The 20731-nt window shown below is 31.8% G+C and overlaps 1 protein-coding gene across 1 annotated transcript; it reads right to left on the bottom strand.

The window, feature by feature from the left end:
* Positions 1–1823: 1823 nt before the first annotated feature.
* On the bottom strand, positions 1824–9077 carry LOC143346103 (gustatory receptor for sugar taste 64f). The gene is made up of 10 exons (XM_076773862.1): positions 8962–9077; positions 8754–8901; positions 7978–8096; positions 7366–7560; positions 6927–7036; positions 6665–6835; positions 5773–5927; positions 3658–3820; positions 2907–2996; positions 1824–2304 (listed from the first exon to the last, which is right to left on the bottom strand). Coding segments are annotated over exons 1-10 (1254 nt in total). The 5' UTR covers positions 8963–9077; the 3' UTR covers positions 1824–2202.
* Positions 9078–20731: the final 11654 nt, after the last annotated feature.

The following is a 20731-nucleotide window of genomic DNA, read 5'->3' as shown; positions in this document are numbered from 1 at the left end:
CCATAGTCAACTCACATGTATTTATGCAACACTACAGCTGTTTTCCTATGAATATTAATTCAGTGAATAGTTTCTCAACTGACCTCCATCCATGAGAAGAGGACGCTAAAATCACCTCCAAATTTTCAGGTCGGTATGTCAGTCAGATTGGGCCGCGAAAGTCCATAAGGTGAAAGGTCTACTCGTAAACCTCGTCTGTGGTATAACATACTTGTTTTAAGAAAGGAAAGCTAATGATACATCCATTTTTCTGCTGTTGAAAACATTTTTTTCATGGAAGATGTAACAGAAATATGTGTGTAGAAAGCATTTTACTGATTTTGCCCCTAAAGGAAACATGTCTTCAATGCATTTTCAACATTTAAGGGATTTGCATTGTGTTCAGTCTGTTCAGTTGTTGATTCATTTAAAGAATGATTTTCATGTTTCTCTCATTTTCTGAATAAAATTTCTTGACTTACGACCTGAAACTCTATTTGGGTACATCATGATTGTGATTCAAATACTTTATATTGATCACGATTATAAGTATATTTGAAATTCAATTATAATTTCTGCCGTTATGGTGCGCTGCAGTCTTATTCTTTATGGGGGTTGGTAAGGTCGCATGCGATACAGAAATGATAAGGGAGTTAACCCAAAGTTCGGTAGATGACTCAATTTATATGCATTCAAATTAATTTTTGCTTTATTGATGATGTCAAAAAATACTTTAATCTTTATTTAATGGAAAGAAATACTGGATTTCCAAATGTTTTTGTTTTTAAAAATATTTCTTTATTGAACAAAAGTTAGTACTTCTGTCCATCCATAAAAATGCTTCAATAATATATTTTTGTTGTTATATTGTGTATCATTTTATTTATATTATCGCTTCTGTTATGTAATAAATTAAAACAATTAATAAATGAACATGTTAAAAAAATTTGTTTTTTGAATCAATTTGTTTTAAGCCCTATGACTTGCTTTATGGCAAATATTTGTCCAAGTTGAATTACCTATACTTTCCATCAAAATATAAGGGACAACTAAACAAAATTTTAACTCGATTAAACAAAAACAGTTAGAGTTATAGGGAAATCACAAACATTTAGATTTTCAATTTTATATTCATAGTTACCCACCGAAATATTATATGCAAGTAATAATCTACTGCAGTACATAGTAACCTGAAATAACGTAACACAAAAACTAATTTCAAATTATTTTTATCACTCTGACGTATTATTTAAAAAACCTTTCGTTTTAAATATGAGAATACCAATATAAATAACGTTACTTTTTATCACAGTTATGACAAATTCATCTAATGTAAATCAGATAAAATTTAAGTTTAAAAGGAGTTTTAAATAACGTTAGAAGTAAAATAAAAAGAATAATATGTCTTACACAAATATTAAATAAATAACTTTTTGAACGTTTTTTAATATACAATTACAGTAGAACCTCGTTTATCAAGCAAGTCCGATAATAGAGATCCACAATCTTCTTTTTATTAGTTTGTATAATGGAGGTGTCAACATTCGGAACTTTTCGAAGCAGAATTCAATACTAACAACAATAACAAACCATCTACTGATATCGATTGATTTTCACTATCTTAATCATTTAAGACAACTTATATGTTTAAAAATGTCGAATAAAACTGAATTAATTATTATATCTCTCTATTATTTATTTTCAACAATTATATCATTTACTATTTTTTTTAATATAAAATGTTCTTTTATCGTATAATTAAAACATATATTATTTTTTTATTTAATTCGTATAAACGAGATTCTACCATATCACAGAACGAGTAAATTATTTTTTATGAGCTATAATTAAATTTTGCCTCATCACGTGGTCGCATAACAACGGGGAGAAAATTGTTTCATATAATCGAGGACTATCGTACTACTTACAAATTTACGTCTATCTACGATGCATTTCGAACTTATGCGAAGTTTTCATACCGTTTTGCATATGACTAAAATTCTAGACAAAATAAGAATTATTAACATTGAACTAAGAATAGAATAAGGAGTTATTTGAAAACACTCTAATGCAATAGTGTACCTTAAATAGCATTGTGTATACGGAAGCTTAAGTATCATTACGTTTAGCAAATATACGAGTTTAGCAGGAAATGGAAAGGGGGAAAGGGAAACTCGAGAAAGGTTTCTTCAAAAACGTCTTGAAAGATGCTTACAAACGCGTTTACTTCACCTCACAGACGTTAGTTATGTTCATTGGATCGATTTGTTGGACAGAATTGAACTGGACGAGAACCAATTCATAGGTGACTATGGTTCCTGCTACCTAAAACATATTTCAATAACAAATGTGAAATGCATTACAAATAGGTTAACAAATGGTTAACACTGGACTGTGAAGGATTGATTTGTATGATAAACCATGAATGAAACTATATACTAACTATTATATTATTGAACATGCTCGTTAGATTTAACTGAAAAACCAATTGGACGAATAAACTATCGTTGCACTAAAAATTTGGTTAATAAAATTTAATTCCTACCTGTCTTTCCTGTGTATTGTATCTAAGCACAACACATACTCATACACACACACAGAGAATGTTTTTACGTAATTATTAGAGTACTAATTGGACTCATTTTCTTATTTTCTACAGACTAATGTTACATTTAAATGTAACTCTTCTTAAAATGTAAATTAAATGTACCGAATTATATTTCTGTAAATTTACAGAAAATGGAGACTGCGAGTTTTGTTACTTGCAATTTAATTTTAATTAGGAAAATACTGTTATTTATAAATTGGAAACAGTATTTAAATTTATTTGGATCATTGTGTCATGGTAGCAATGATATTCGTGAAAATAAATCTTAATGTTTATGATGCATTATTCTTTTTTCTAAAATAGTAATAAAAATACGTACAGTTAATACAAGACCTCTGGTCACTGAGAAGAATTTCATGCCAGTCAAGCAAATGCTATCCGTCGTTACTTGGGTTAAGAATCTCATCACCTATGAGAACAGCAAAGTCGATCCATTTCTTATTCGTGTAGAATCAATTGTTACTAACAATTTGTTACACGACTCTTGTTAAAATGTTTTTGATCAGACGAACAAAATTTAAGCATATTAGTCCTTGCAAAATATTATGTTAGTTCCTCTGGATTATAAATAATAGAATACAGATTAACGTAAAATAAATTTTATCCATTAAAATAATTTCGTTCACCAGTATGTTTCTTCAAATGAGATTATGATTTATAAATATTTCTTAATTATTACACTGTTATGAGGTACTGTTACATTTTGATGAATTAAAGAATATTTCCTTTAGGCACTGTTTTGAATTGCATGCAATTTTGTTAGAATTGTATAATGATGTTTTAACACCCACATGTATCATTTTATTTATAATAAATAGAGATGGGTAATTGTTGATTGCTATCCAAATAACCAAGAATCTATTTAATAAGTGTTGCTCGTAACGAATAGATAAAATTTTGTATAAGATAATAGAAACAATGAAAATCTAATAATTAAAAAGTAAATGTTAACACATACTGTATGAGTTATTCAGAATTTTTAGCGAGCGTGTAATTTGAATTATTTTTTATTTCCTGGATTAAGAACCTTTTACCAAGAGTCGTGAAATAAGACAAAGTTGAAGTCTTACTTCCGCGCAAAAGCTGCTACCGGAAACGCTATATAGGATCGGCGCAGGAAGCAAAGACTCGTCGTGAATCGACGCCGCGCATAAGGAAACCAGTGTCGTCCTCGCCAACAAGAATCCAAAGGAGAATCCAAAATAAATTTTTTCGATGATGCTTCGCATAGGACTGTCCAAAAATTCTTCAAATTAAAACCTCACGTATTGCATATTGTTTTCAAAATATAATGTAACGAGTAATAATTAAAAACAACTGAACATTTTTAAATCAAAGAAACCAAAGGGGGACAAACTCACTGGCAATGAGATGCAAATTACTTTGAATAATATTAGTTTAATCACCATTAATAGTAATATACCGTGCAAAATTGAAGGATTACTTAATAAAATTATTTCATGGCTTTGTAAGTTTTCCAATGCGTTATAAACAATATGCTGTACAAGTTAACATTAAACCTACCGACATTTCATGTATACCTATTCCTACTAGGCAAATGACAAGTCTTTCTTTTACTCTTTTACGAGGCACTGTACTTTTAATCTTTACGTTATATGTATAGAAAGTTTGTAAAAGCTGGACAAAATTTGGTACCAAATTCTGGTTAGCTTCCGATGTAAATAGGAAATATATGTATAGCAAAGACGAAAAGAGAGAATTTTCAGTTTCCACTGTCTTAGAACAGTCTAACAACGCGTATTAAACATAGTTAAACTTTAGACGCGTGCAGATCCAAAACCACTAGTGTTTTATCAATAATTGACCCATCGTTGGAAGCGGTAAACCTTCCCCTTTAAAATGGCTTTCGGTTTTTGTCGAACCGACTTTCCGTTTCGAAGATATCGTGATTTATGTAAACGGTAATTTTTTTAATTCGAATATCTCTGTTTTCGTCTGACGCGTCGCGTAGGACCTCTTTGTCTTTCAAGAATTTACTACGCACTGTTTACTATTGTCACGCGCGCGAGATCAATGAACTCGTGAAACGAAACGTAAACAAACCCTATTTCCGAAACTAGCCATCCGATCGAAGCGAAACTAAAATCGCTATATCTCCGGAACTAATTATGCTATCGACTTGTTCGAACACTCGTTTTAAAGGGTATTTTATCCCCTATCCGAAGACCATAACAACTATTATTATTTATGTTGTCTTCTATGTTTATTTTAACATTTACTTTGATCCTACATACCTAAAGAAGTTTCAATAATTCCTACTAATCGTACGACTAGTGTACGATAGAACTGAACCATAAATTGTTTATTTAATTGAAAATTAATTTAAATACAGGATGTTTGCGTAATTACTAGCCAGCACTTTTTCTTAAATAGTTGGTTTTTCTAGAACTAATTACGGTATTGACTTGGAATAAAATTCGTTTTCAAGGGCGTTTTATCTTTCATCCGATGAAAATTAAAAAATTTTTTAATATACAAGAGAAGGATATCTTACGAATAAACATTAAAACATAACTGTCTATACATATAATGCAAAAATTAAAAGTACGTTGCCTCGTAAAAGAGAAAAAGAAAGACTGGTCATTTGACCGGTCATGGGCTATATATTAAGTGTCGGCAGGTTTAGTGTTAAGAAGTGTAATATAGTTTGGGTCAAATTAAATTTAACTTTAAAAATACTTCGTAAAAGAGCACCTGTTTATCTATTATCAGAAGTAGCATTTTTCTTTACTTGTATCAAACTATTCATATAACTGAAATAGTCTGCTTTTGGTGATTGACCGAAATTTTAAATGCAATGATTGTCGATTCATTAAGAATTCCAAACAATCTTATTACCCAATTTATCATAATAAGATATGAATCGTAAAAGGCAGTAAAATAATCCTAAAAAAAGCTGAATGAGACAAGGCAGTGTTGCACATTTAACACTAGAACTACGGGCAATGTGGTGTATTTATTTGTACCAAAGATATTAAGACTATAGAAACTTAACAAAATGTATAATCCAATGGAAATAAAGGTTTATCCTCTTTATAGCAAACTGCGATAAATTTTCAGAAATCCAGGGGAGTAAAGTTTTTACAATTTTTATTAGAAATTACGAATGGGTCACTTTGACCACTTCGGTAGTTCTAGTGTTAAAATGGTGCTTTATCGTATACTTGAAAGAGAAGAGTAGTTGTATGCAGATGAAGTAGAGATCGGTGGCGAACGAGAGAAGAACCATAACAGAGATGTGAGAGTCCAACTGTCTCGTCAAGCTTGCCAAGTGATTATAGTCAACTCTTGCCTCGGCCCACCACCATTCCGGCATTGCCTTAACAGTGAAATGATACTAACGACCAAGATTCGTCATTAGAAACGTCTATTCTTAAGCTATAGATACTACAACAGGTAAAAAAGTGAAAACGTTGGAGCTCGTAACAACCATTTATTCATATACATTTCGATTAAACACTTTATACTACGAAGGTGGCAATTTTATAAATATTACCTCGTATTAAAAAATAATTAAATAATTTAACCATTTAATTATTTAATTATTTAATTAATTTTAAAAATTTTACCTTGTATTCAAAAATAATACTTTTTCCACTTCATGCGATTGCTACAACGTTTCCACTTTACACTTTGCAGTTATTTCAAAGCAAATCCCATTAATAATTAATCATATTTATAATTTTCATATATATATTGAGATATGTTAGTAAACCTTTATTGTATCTATTGATTATCTATAAAACTGTTGTAGGAATCCTTGTAGATATTTTATCGTAAAATTAAAAGAATTTATTTAATATTCGAAATTGATTTATTAAGTTAAAATATATTTTATTAGTCTGTAAAATTTTGTTTTTGTCATTCGTTAGTCACGATAAGTTGTTTACTCAAGGATCATAATCACCAAAAAATTATTCTTAGTTCAATGGACATAAATATTTATTATTAGTTTCACTAAATTTTTTCCAATTTTGTTCAATAATGTAAGCATTAAACATGATCATGAACGAAGTTTTCTTAGTGTTATAAAAATATTTGTTGTTCGTAGCTTACCTTGCCCCTTATAGAATATAAGCGAGTATTTAGTTGGCGGAATTGATCCGTCAAAGCTATGCTGATCAATATTAGAAACAAGTCAACGAAATTCCAAGAGAAAGTACTCAAAATATTAACGAGGTCCACCGTTATGCCTTTCCATAAGCTGTACGAAATTATAGAAAATACCTAATCAAAAGGAGACGCATAATTTGAGAATATTCTTTAGAGTCTAAACAAACATTCGTTCGTTAAAAATTTCTCGAATCACTTTTCTTACCTGCGGAAATTGCGACTGGAAATAAATGCCAATGATATCCGAAGTACCTTGAAAATTAGCGCAGTCCCTTGCTCTGAAATAACCATGTAGAATGGAAAAACCGTGCTCCGCTGTAAATATTTTTACCATAATTCGTTAATTCGAAGAAAATTTTGGTGTAATTTTATGTAAATAAAATTATATATTATTGAGAGAATTTTGGCAAAATTTTATGAGAATATACGACTCATTGGGACTTGTGAAAAACATTTTGTGTTTACAAGGAATCACTCTTTTCATTAATTTTTTTTAATAGAATAAATATACTCATCGATCAAAAATTTTTGATCGAAAAATTATCAAATATTGAATTGCTATAATTTCGTTAAAAAAACATCATACGTAAATCAGGCTTGGGTAAGTATGTCACTTTAATAATAATAATATAAAAGCCACACACCTAAGGCAAGTATCATCACCACTATAGTTACCACCTTGAATTTGGTGGACAAACATATTCTGGACACTTTTCTGTGTTTGTTGGAAAACTCCTTCTCAAGCTTTTCCCACGTTAACATTAAACAAGGCCACTGCATAGCCAATCTCAGGAAAAGAAAGGACGCGATCAAATTGGTTCCATTAAAAACGAAGTTGGCTAATACATATAAAGCAAAAATATGCGTTATTTCTATGTAGTTATTAAACTGAAATTAAATTACAAAACGATTAAAAAATTTTCGTAATTGCGGAACAATAATTCCAATTTTATTTCATTATTCAAAAAGATATGAATATAATAACAATTTTCAACGAGATGTGTAAATCGAATGAAATTTAATATTGAGCGACTGATTGAATTTGTATTCCACGACTTCTTAATGTTGATTATTACACGTTATTCGAAATCTTGTTTAAGATGATATACGTAACTGTTTGATTACTTTTTCAAACACAGTAAATGCAATGCACCTTCAACGAGTAATTTCTAAACTAATATTTAGTGATAGAATTGGAACTGTTTGATGTAACTGTTCAAGGTTTCACGGCAATAAATTATCCTTTAGAAACTCACTCATTTTTGTTGAAGTTATCCCTGAAGTAACTATCCTTAGAATGTTAACAATCGTCATCATTGACGAACCAAGGAACGAAATCACACAGTATATGATCTTGGGACTTCGCCAAGTGAACCTAATCGAATAGGTAGGCTACGTAAAATTTGATGTTACGAAACATTAAAAAACAGAAAAATATTATTAATCTGAAATATTTGAGTAGATATCAGAAATATATATGTTGGAAAGGAACCATTAAAAATAGATTTGTAATAGAAAATTTACTTAATTTTCATTTTTATTTTATTTAAAAAAATTAAAATAATTTTTATATTCATCCAAATAAAAATATATTAATGAAAAATTGATTCAATATTCAATTGTACAATTTGCCTAACTTTAAACATTAATCTTTATCTCTTTCTACATTTATTACTTAAAAATTAGTTGTACGTAATAATTGCAATTAAGTGATATAGGAAACTGCTTCGAATTAATTTTGATTAGCTTGAATCGTCGTTTGGCCTACTGAGTGTCGATTCACATAACATGCCATGCCAGTTAGTGTTTACGATAAGACAGTTTTTTGTATTTAATGTTAATATTTCATACTTTTCTATCGAATCTTAGAATCTTATATCATTTATCTTGACATATTGTATTGCAATATGAAACTATTCAACTGTAGTTCTAATTCTCACAGGGATTTTAACACCGTAAAAAGATTCACCCACGCTTGAAAAACCGCGCGACACTCTAAACGTGAAGATTTCACCAAATAAAAATAATTTACCTGAGGTACGATGCATTTGGTGTATTAACACCGGACACGGGAAACATGGAAAAACACTGAGCCAGCATGATAATCGGTCTTATAGACGCGTGCAAACTGTCAGTTTGTGGATTGAAAGCAGCCGTGGAGGGCTCTGCAGGGCCTGACACTAAGAATTTAATTAGAACAACGCTCTGTATAACTAAATTTCTTAAACATTGTTACTCACTGTTGGTAACCACTGGCTTCAGATTATTAAATTTGTCGAACTCCGTGGAATCTTTGGACGGTCTGAAATTTTCGTAGATAGTTCAGTACGTGAACAATTTTGTAACAAACCGAGTGACGTCTATTATATTACTTTTGACACAAGACTAAAAAAGAAAAGAGTGAACATTTTTTTAATGGACGATTCAATTCACTTCACTTTTATACACAGCAATTGAACGCTATTCATCGGTACAAAGGCACGACAAACGACAAACATGAATTAAGCGGAGCTAGATAGTACCACGGTGGATATTTGATCGCGATGGTCTATGAACAACAGCGTTTCGCGATCGACGGTGTGTACGACACAGGATCGCATGGTGAACAGAAGATAAACTCGTTATTTCAGAGTTTTACCATGCATCGGGGACAAAGGGTGGTGGGTGTTTTATAGACAGTGTAAGGTCAATAAACGTCCGCTTGAACAATCACTGGAAATATCGGTTTGATTGGACACCATATACCATAGCTAGCAAAAGTTTAATGCACACTTGTATTTATCATCGTAAAGCTGAATCCATTATACGACTAAAAGGAATGTAAATAAATTATAATTTGGGTTTGATAGACTCGAGTGTCCAGTCTAAATACAAATGGAATGGTCTTTTTAAACTGATAATTTATTAGTTAAGTTAATTAGTTTGAAATTGCATTCATGATAGAGGATAAGTACCACAAAGAAATAAATACGGAAACTGTACGTAAAATACTAAAAGATACTGGTCACTTTGCGTATGTTGCACGAAGAAAACTTTGCACCAGCAAGATAATAAAAAAAAAAAAATTATCACGAAGGATAAAAGTAAATTCAACATTTTTAAATCAGATGGAAAAGTATTGATGTGGACAAAGTTCAATAAAAAAAAATCTAGCCCAGATTAACTCCAATTACCTTTTTCGACTAATATTGAGTTAATGATTAATGAATATTATTAATTCGGTCAAATGTGATCAAACAACAGACAAGATAAAATAAACAAACTTCTAAACTATATTTAATTTTTTTGGCAACACCTGATTAGATTTTTAACATGACCTTTAAACGTTATCTCTTGTAGTCTTTTGGTTTTTGTGATTTATATAATCGTTAATTATAATAAAAAATTATTAAGAATGTCTTATTTGTTGTTTTTGTTTTGGTCCTCAAATACTTGTTAGGTTATACTTCAACCAATTTTAAACATTTGTAACATTTAATCGTGCATATTTTAATTAATATATTTTTAATCAAAATAACATTAAAGTGAATGAAATATACCGCAACGTAGTCGTCCGTATTAATCTCCTTTTGAGAACTTGTGAAACAATGTATTCGCAGATTGCAGTTTGAGAAATACTGGACTAATGGACACGATTTAAATCTAGAACACTCTCCTAATAACTAATCATTTTTCATTGTTTCTTTATTGTCTGAATCATTTAACACAACAGTGATTACATCTAAGTAGTTCGTGTCCCGGACATTACTTCCCTCAGATAATTCTCATTCCTTCATACCTATATTCGTCTCCATTTTCACATCGTTTCTTCTTTTCAACTTGACGTTTCCATGATTTAAGTCATGATTAATTGCATGCTCTTGAACGTCATCGAATAAAACAAGGAAGAATCGTTTCAAAAGCAGTGAATTTTATTCCCAAACAAAAGTGTTTCGTACTAGTTAATATTTTTATAATTTCGATTAATTTTTAAGAAATATATCCTAGGTCACACGTATTAAGAAATAAATAGCTATTAAAAAATGACTAGGAATAACATGTACCAGGAAATTCAAGTTAACTGTAATTGTTTATCGAAGGTTTCTCTGGAACTCTATTAGTCGTATGTATATTATTATAAATACTTTCGGATGGACTGACAGCATTTCACTCCCACACGCCCCTAATAAAACCTATTATTTTTCTCTTATCTTTTAATAGCGTTCGTACCTAGAAAAAATTCTTAATCGTTGGTTAAGGACAACTTAGTGACCTTCACCCTTCGATATATTTTCAGGTCATTAAAATCAATGAGATCGTTGCTAATGTGCACAATTACCAACTCTTTTATTAATCATAGAATATATTCTACAGGTAATATGTTTCCTCTATCTGAATGTAAAACTACAGCGAAAACAATGAGAGAATCGATTTAGAGAAATTCCCATTGCTCATGGGACTCGTAGCGAAATATAATAAAATATTTATTTATTTTACTTGTTTACGGGTAATCAACCTTTGATTATTAATCTTTAAATATTAATATAATTTATTATGAAATATTAATCAATAACTAAGGTTTTGATAGAATATAAAAATAATTGCTGAAAATAAAAACTATGTGGTTGATCCCATCGAATGTTGCTAAATTCTTAATTTTATTTTTGATTCGACCAAAGTGTAAACACAATATTTTTAAATTTTCTCCCAACATAGATGTTTTGCCACTAGAAAACAGTTATTTTCTGAAATTATGTTTACTAAATAATACCGTTTGGTTCATTTTGACGAGCACAAAATGCAATCAAAGTTGTATCATGAATTTGCGAACCACTGTTCGTGTCTGCATATTTTTGTGTATCGATGCACGATTTAAAAAAAATATCAAAATTTCTTTTACACGTACCTAACATTGATTGATATCATGTTTTGACTCTTTATCACTGACAAACTTGGAGGCCGCATGTCGTTGAATGTTTCCTTTATGTCACTGTAATCCGTCATACTATGTAATATCATGACATCGAGAATTGTTCACAACGAGTATACAGTAACGAATGTTTCGATGTTGAAAATGATTATAAATCACGATTGTAAAATCACATTTATTTCGACCAACGAAATATGTTTTGTATTACTAAAGAATTAGAAAAGCACGAATACAAAAGGAAATAAGAATACAATAATTTACGCGCGAACAAAAATAATGAAACAAACTATTACGTAAATTTAAACTTTCTGATGAGTTCCTTGTACGTGTGTTTGTTACAATTGGAGCGATTGGGGCGTGGAGGAAGAAATGGAAGAAACAGGTATATAGTAGTCGTGACTCAATGACTCGGATATCACGTGTCGAGGATAAGTCCTTCCGTCGGAGAACGCGTCGGAAAATGAACTGATAGATATACGGGACGGCTGGAATAAGCTATTGTTTATATAGTGCGCCTATAACCTATGACAGAGAAATAACAGATATGCATCACCGAGTCTAGGTTTATATAGGTTGGTCCATATAAAGTGGTACTAGCTGTTTCTTCGGAAACTATTAGGAGCAGTGATAAAATTCTTTTTCTGGGTTTGTAAGATTCTCGAGGCTTTATTATTTGACAAACAATCCCAACGGTAGTCCACTGCTCTTAAATAACAAAATTAATAATATTTTAACTCGTCTTTAGAGTCTTCGTAATTTTTGAAATTGATAAATTTTGTTTTCTAAACGCTAAAATTGAATTTCTCGTTTCATTCTTTGAGCGACTCATTTTTGCAATGGATATTTGCAATTGTACTTTTAGAACTGTCTACCTAAACAACACTCTTTGCTTAGAATATAGGAAGATACTAAAGAAACAGAATGGAAACTCAAGTTTACTATCAATTTGCCCTCCTCTTGTTTAAAACTTTTGTCGATAAATATAAGAAAGAACAATAATGTTTTAGTTTGTTGTTATGTAGTATGTTACTGTGAGCTAATAATGTTTATGTACCTTTCCTTATAATAAGGAAATAAAACATGATCCTTCGTTGCAAAACCGGTCGGAGTAAATTATAACTTGAACAAATGGTGAATAAAACTCATATCACATTACATGTAACTTTTATTTTAATTTTAAAACATTGAAATGTTTTCCTCCTGTCTTGCTTGGTACGAAACAAAAAATTTGTTTAAGAATTTTGTCGGTTGTTTCTTATGGTTCCGGAAAAAATAATTGTAACGCTTTATGTGTACCAACCTGTATGTGAACGGACATTTGACACACTTGTCTCTAATGATATCCAATGGTTGCACGTTTTATCGACCGGCGCGCAACTTCCGGAATTCTCCTTTTAATTTCAAGCATTCGAATGTCCCGCAGAACCACCCAACATAACTTTTTCAGACGAGCAACAATTGCATTTTGTTTTCGTTTCCATGGAACGCGCATTTCATTCCACGTTAGGCGTTTTATATTTTGGATGTTATCTGAGTGACTTAGATAAGAACAATTGAGTCTAATACGGGAACACTTTTTATTACAGTTGAATCATAACTTTCTTATATATTGCGATGTTTCGAATCTATTATAAATATCCTTGTTTCTACGTTGGGCTCTCGCGAATTGATAGTCGCTTTCACAAAATGTCAAGCACATCTGTCTTTCTTCCTTGATTGAAGCAAATCATTATCTGCTGTTTGTTCAAACCAGTAACGATCCAAGGTATTTATCAGGATAGAAATACATTCATCAATCAACTTCATCGTTGTCTGGAAACAACGTACATGAAAGTGCTAGTTAAGCAGTTTCTGGAAATCATCAATGTAAAAATTTAGTTGAATTTGGTGTTATGTTAAAGTACTTGATGAAACGTAAATCTATGAAACTTCGTGTAAGAAAACGGAAACCTTAAAAGACATGGAAATATATCGGACGAATCAAAGGTAGACATTTTGTATGATTCATAAAGAATACAGGGCGTTAATCGGCACAATAAGAAATTTATTCTGTTATTTCTTAGTTTTGATTGAAATACATGTTTAATTTTCAAATCATGGGTGTTTTATAACATAAGATATACTTCTTTAAAGTGGAATGAAACGTGGAAAAGAATCATAAAGAATCCTTGTAAAAAGGCTTTCATCGATCAGTGATTATTCAATGGAACAACAATGGTCAGCCTAAGACCATCAATGGTCAACAATGAAATTGACGCCATGGTATGACCAGTCCAGTGAAGATCCAAAAACTTTTCTTATTCTACAGAGTTATAAGCGAAGTTGCTGATGTAAAAATTACTCAGTAACAGTGACCATCAGTGAATTTCTGACCATTACGAACCACTATTGTCCACTGCTGACCAGGACATACCATTGTTGACCATTGTTGACCATTTAAAAATCCCCTCCCCACTCCTATTTTACTCTCTGATTCTAATTTAACTCTAACTGTCTAAACGCTTCTATTATAACATGAATATTTTCTTACTTTACAGCTAAACCCTTGGCGATCCATTGGAAATAGCTAAATGCTACCAACATTTAAACTTGCAGTGCCTAGATCTGCTTATGTGGAAATTTTTAGAACATCCCTACTCATTTATGAACTTAGAATCTGTGAGTTTGTCATACTACTCCTAAACGACCCATGTTACAATTCCTCGTACGAAATGTAAAATAATACTTTCCATTGAACCATTCTTTCTCGTAAATTTTTGAATAATAGTATAAAGGTAATATTTTTAAAAGGGAAAGCTGAATCATATATACTTTTCTACATTTTTTAATGGTGTTTATTCATAGTGACACGTCGTCTCGTTGGTTCAATATCTACCGCACCAGTAGTGTTCCCTATACCGTGAAGAAACGATAACCTGACAGGTTGTGTAAACGGAATTTTTCTAGTGTCACGCCGCTTGAATTTACTTCCAGCGAAAAGGAACGCGTATGTGAATTTTATCCCGTAATTTTGACCGATATTAATATCTTTACCTACGTAATCGCGGAAACCAATTTGTTCTTTTGTATATTGTTTATAGTTTATACTGCATTACTTTCGTTTACTTCGTTAATTACGTATCTGGACAATATTCTATTATGGTGACCTTAATGGAGTAAAATTTGAAATGAATTAGACACTAGATCACATCTTATCTATGTTAAAAATGAAATCTGTGTCTCCTATGAATGTATGACTTAGTTTCTAAAAATTCCCAATAATATATATGTGCGACTGACATTGAATTATAAAACTTTAATTGAATTTTAAAACTTTAATATAATTTACAAATAAAATTCTATTCCATCTTGCTCATACATTTTGCATGTTCAAAGACAATAACATAAAATATTTAATGAAACATAGATACAATTAATTTCTTGATTTTAAATGGCAGAATGCAGAAAATCATTTTACCAAAGATTCTATTATTTGAAAGTTACTTGAAATATGCAATGATCACTAGTCTTTGTCAGTTGATTTCAGGATTTGGTACGTATCTTAGAGTATGAAAGTTGTGTGGAATGTTCGGGTGTCGGAGGAACCCCGGAGCGTCCTCTCTAGTGTAGGCTTTTGCGCCCGGACATTATGTGTGAGAACCGTGGAGCGTATGTTTGCGAGAATGAGTTTTGCAATTTTTTAAATATAGGGTTAGGTAGGTAGGTAACTTGCTTTCTGGTATGTGTGTTAGATGTAAGTAGGTAGGGTCAGGGCAGGACTGTACAGGTCCTGTGCCTGTAGTTCGATTTGAGGAGTCGAAACGTTAGCCGATCCAAACGGATTGTACCGTTTGTTTTGGTTTTACTTTCGATTCCTGGAATCGCGCGGCTTTACAGTCGTTCTTCGCGGTCGCGTTCGTTCGCGGTAGGATCCCCGAAACGCTCATCCCGCTCGAGTTTCTCCACACCTGGTTCGATAACGATTCGTAGAATCGTTGGAGGACTGTGTATTGCACGGAATCTCGAGCGTAGGTTTAAGTTTCAGGCTTTGGCAGGACCGCCGAAGAAAGAAGAGACTCTCGGGAGTCGAAGAGGCCTTGACAAACTGTCTCAAGAGTGGGCTGCAACAAATAGCTGTTCATCTTCATCTTCGGATGAGGATGGAGAGTCATTCCATGTTCCTACTGCGTCACTATATTCGCCTGTATTTGTAGTATTTGTAGCTTTTCAGATGGCACCTTCTCCAGCATCATGAAACAGCCTGGAACGGCTGTACGCATTAGTAAAATTAGCGTTGCGCATTATTTAATACGTGATTTTATTAGTGTTGCGGTATATGAATATTATCGCGTTTGCTTCTAGGATAGCGTTGCGACTAAGATCAATATATCACGATAACAGTTAGAGTTGCGAACGATGAATATTTTTCGCGTTTTCTTTCAGAGTAGTGTCGCGAATAAGAATTTTGATAGCGGTTTGTCATCAGCGTTGCGTAGTATGAATTATTCGCGTTTTTTTGCCTAGTTACAGTTGCAAATAATTTACATTAATTGTAAAGTTCCATTTAGTGTTGCGAACATTGAGAATTTTTCGCGTTTGCTGTTCCAGGGTAGAGTTGCGTGTAAATACTAATCGCGGTTTGTAATAGCGTTGCGAAATATAAAAATTACTCGCGTTGTAAAAATAATAACATGATTTTTAACGCGATTGTTTTTAGTGTTGCGATTATATTTTCGCGTTTACTTTCCAGGGTAGTGTCCAACAATTACAAAGCAGCTGATTTAACTGTATCAGCTGAACTTCTCCGGTGCCTGAGACGGCTGTTCCTAATTTTGAATCGCGACTTAATTCTGGTTGCTAAATTTTTAATCGCAATTGATGCCCGACTCTGATCCGTATAGTTTAAGTTTGTTGAAGAAGAAAAGAATTCCTCTAATTTCATTTCCTACCTTTTTAAGCGCTATGATCGATTTCTATAGCCCGTTGGTAAGGTTGCGAGTGACACCGACATGGTAATGGGACTCTAGATCCCCATGGACCTAAAAAATGCGTTAGATGTCACGTCTAGGCACTTGTCTCACAGGAGAGATACACGAGTTGACTTTACATCAGAATTTCATTCTAGAACATGAGTAGTATTTTGGGGGTATGTCTATTGACCAAATATTATTGTAATTGACCCCCGCAAATGAAAAGAATTTTTTTAGAATGATTTGAAATTTTTTTTTTCGCCGAAAAATTTAGGCACCAACCCCCTGTCGATTTTTCTTAAAAATTCGTTTTTCATTTTAAGTAATTTTGTTTGACGCCCTATAGAAAAGTTGTCTCATACTTTTTTGTAGGTACCCATGAGCACTAGTTCAGAAAAAAGTTTCAATAAAATACACTCACTATTATCGACGTTATGGTCATTTGAAAATTGGACTATTTTTATGGGGTTTTTCTCATTTTGCGGGGTCAAGGAACAACTTTTCCAATATTTTTTGAATTTCTACATATTTTACATTAAAATACGCGTAGTTTGCTTTTTTAAACATTAAAATCGTCCAATCCGTTCAGAAGTTATGATGTTTTAAAGATTCGCATGAGATTTCAGGCAAGCATTTCAGACCTCACATTAGATTTTCGGTAAGGAATTTTTTCCTCGAAACTGGGTAGGATTTCGAGGGTATGTGTAATGACCAAAAATGATTGTACTTGACTCCCGGAACCGAAAATAATTTTTTTAGAACGATTTGAAATTTTTTTTTTCGCCGACAAATTTAGGCACCTACCCCCTGTCGATTTTTTTTAATAATTCGTTTTTCATTTTTAGTAATTTTGTTTGACGCCCTATAGAAAGGTCGCCTAATACTTTTTTATAGGTACCCATGAGCACTAGTTCAGAAAAAAGTTTCAATAAAATACACTCACTATTATAGAAGTTATGGTCATTTGAAAATTGGACTATTTTTATAGGGTTTTTCTCATTTTGTGGGGTCAAGGAACAACTTTTCGTATATTTTTTGAATTTCTACATATTCTACATTAAAATACGCGTAGTTTGCTTTTTTAAACATTAAAATCATCCAATCCGTTCAGAAGTTATGATGTTTTAAAGATTCGCATGAAAATTCGGGCAGACATTTCTGGTCAGAAATTATATTTTCGGTAAGGAATTTTTTTCTCGAAACTGAGTAGGATTTCGGGGGTATGTCTATTCACCAAAAATGATTGTAATTGACCCTCGCAGCTAAAAATAATTTTTTTAAAACGATTTGAAGAAATTTTTTTTCGCCGAAAAATTTCCGTCCCTGGTCTGGTGTCTGATAATACTGGGTTGCCTTTTTTATTAATCCACACACTACAGCTGTCTCCCCATGAGTACTAATTCAGTGAATAGTTTCTCAACTGACCGCCATCCATGAGAAGAGGCCGCTAAAATCACTTCCGAATTTTCAGGTCGGTATGGCAGTCAGATTGGGCCACGAAAGTCCATAAGGTGAAAGGTCTACTCGTATGTCTCGTCTGTGGTGAAAGGTCTACTCGTATACCTCGTCTGTGGTACAGCTTTCATTCTGTTAAAATACAAAAGAATTTTTGTAGTTTTATTTCCTACGATAATAAACGTTGTGACTTCTTTTTATAGCTTGTTGGTAACGTTGGGAGTGTCACGAAAATGATAATGGGGCACTAGAGCCCCATAGATATGGGCCGAAAAAATACATTGGATTTATTTTTAAAATGTCTATTTGTTTATGTCGTCTATGGGGCTACGAAAGTCCATAATGTGTAAGGTCTACTCGTATAGATTATCTGTGATCCAGAGTTCCAGAGATCCCCCTGTTGTGTGATATATTTTGTCATTGAATACTCGATCTGTTCTATACATAGTCTATAATAAATGGTGCATATAATTTTAGTCAAAGTAGACTAAATTTGTCAGGAACAATTACAAATTATCAACGAATGATTCGTACTGTTTTATCATCAGTAGGTTCAAGATTCATGTTTTGATGTTGTTTCTGTTATTCCACTCTACGTGGCTAAATACTTGATTAGCCACAAAAGTAGTAGCCTCCAAAATAAAAATTCAACTAAATTAACATTATGACTATATACACATATATACCTAGTTTTATCACTCCCGTTAATTTGAAAAATGTGTTCCCATATGTATATATGTAATTTTTTTTAAACATGAAAATTATAAATGAAAACTAGCATTTAATATATTAAATTATTTATTTTTAATTAGAAAATATATAAAAGCAAATTCTTTAATCAAGTTATTTAATGTTAAAAGAATTATTCTTTGCAATTTGCCTACGAAGTATACTTTCTACAGATATGTAGATATACATTTTTTAAATATACTTTGTACATTTTAAATAAGTAAAATTCTTGTATATAATTAAAAGATTCGGGTGTATTAGAATTTTTTTTTTAATTTCCCAAAGCGTAATCTATTGTGTTGTATTCCTATTGCTGTACAGAAATTTTTCCATATATATTCATTTGCCATTTCTTTCGCCAATCGAAACAAAAATTCTGTTTTAGTTATATTTGTGGCTATAGCTTTCTTGTATAGTATCTGTTTCTTGATTATTGCTAAATCTAAAACATTATAAAAAGTTTTTTGCGAGCCAATTTGGTCAACAATACGATATTGTTGTGCAAAATAAACTTATAAATAAATTAATCTCATTCCTTTAACGTCGTGAACTACAATTCAGATTCAAATCACTACATTACATTTTATTTACAGTAATCATTAGAATAATCACCAATTGAATTAACCGAAAAGTTTGAATTACAATATAATTAAATTGCGTAATTGAAATATAATACGATTCATTTAGTGAAACTGTGACAATATACATTTCAAACTTAATTTTGTTATAATAAGATACAGTTTCCAGTAGGTATATGTATATTTATAAGTGTCGTCATTCTTCACTTTATGTTTTAAACTCGAAAGCAATACGTTTTTGACAGGCTTGCTTTCGTAAATTGATATTATCCGACTTATATACAGTTGTGTGGAGAAACGATCCACGTTATCTTTTTTTAGTTTTGCTATTTTTGGCAGTTCCCCCCTGTTTGCACGTATAGTTCCAACTAGAGTTGCTTTCTTGGCCAGTAATTTTTTCATAAGCGGCATACTTGTAAAAAAGTTATCCATGGTAATCCTCCTCTCACAATTTACGTAAGGTTCAGCAAGTTTTCGAACCAGGAATTCATTCAAAAGTGTTGACGATGGCCGTGATTTATCTTTATCCAAGTAGGAAAAACCATTCATAAGATATTTACCTTGGACGACTGATGCTAACGAAAACTTTATCCAAAATTTATCTTGCAATAAAATAAGTAAAAAGACTGATATTATTTAATTTAAAATTTACTTTAGAATTCTGAACGACAGATCTTAGTATACATTTCTGATAATAATTATACGATATGATCATTGGTAGAATAATGAAATATAAATTGAAAGGTAAGCTTCAATGAACAAAAATTTCCAACTGCCCTCACCCTAGTGCAAGATGGTATAAAATAATCGTTACATACTGATTGTTCGTGGGTCATGCTATTGCTATAAAACCAGAGTTAATGCATATTGGCAATAAGATTGAATCAAACTTCAAAGATGTTGATAATGGGTATGCGACTTCAGAGTTACACCAAATTACGGAAGGTTAACAATTGAAACATTTGAAAATAAAGAATGAATAATTATAAGCATTGTTTCATCTCATGAAAAGTCATCAGAAGGTGTTAATAATTTGAAAGGAATATATTCGAAACCTGTCGTTTTGGCTTGGTAGTTCTAATGCTAAATCTAGTCAATAGGTTTGCACGACCTATCCATCTGTTAGAAAATCGTTCGTTCAAGAACTGTCTGGCTACTCTGTTGAAATGGGACGTTACACCGTCATCCATAAATCACATGTGACGTCCAGCATCTAATGGAACCTCTTCTCATAACTCATGCAATTGATTACTCAATAAATTTACATAAGATTGGCCTGTTAGTTTCCTGTTAAGGAAAACAAGGTGTTGTCACACATTCTATACGCTATACAATATAGTTTAGTAACATCACTTATACTAGTTCAGTTTCTGATACCAGTTGTCGGACA

The sequence above is a fragment of the Colletes latitarsis genome, chromosome 10 (assembly GCF_051014445.1).
Source record: "Colletes latitarsis isolate SP2378_abdomen chromosome 10, iyColLati1, whole genome shotgun sequence".
Lineage (NCBI taxonomy): Eukaryota > Metazoa > Arthropoda > Insecta > Hymenoptera > Colletidae > Colletes > Colletes latitarsis.
Note: the sequence above shows the minus strand (reverse complement) of the source record. Positions and strands in the feature narration are given on the sequence as shown.

Coding starts and splice junctions, on each gene's coding strand:
- LOC143346103 (XM_076773862.1), bottom strand. Junction 8,097..8,753: donor CCAAATGCATCGTACCTCAG/GTAAATTATTTT, acceptor CTATTCGATTAG/GTTCACTTGGCGAAGTCCCA. Junction 7,561..7,977: donor GATAACTTCAACAAAAATGA/GTGAGTTTCTAA, acceptor TATATGTATTAG/CCAACTTCGTTTTTAATGGA.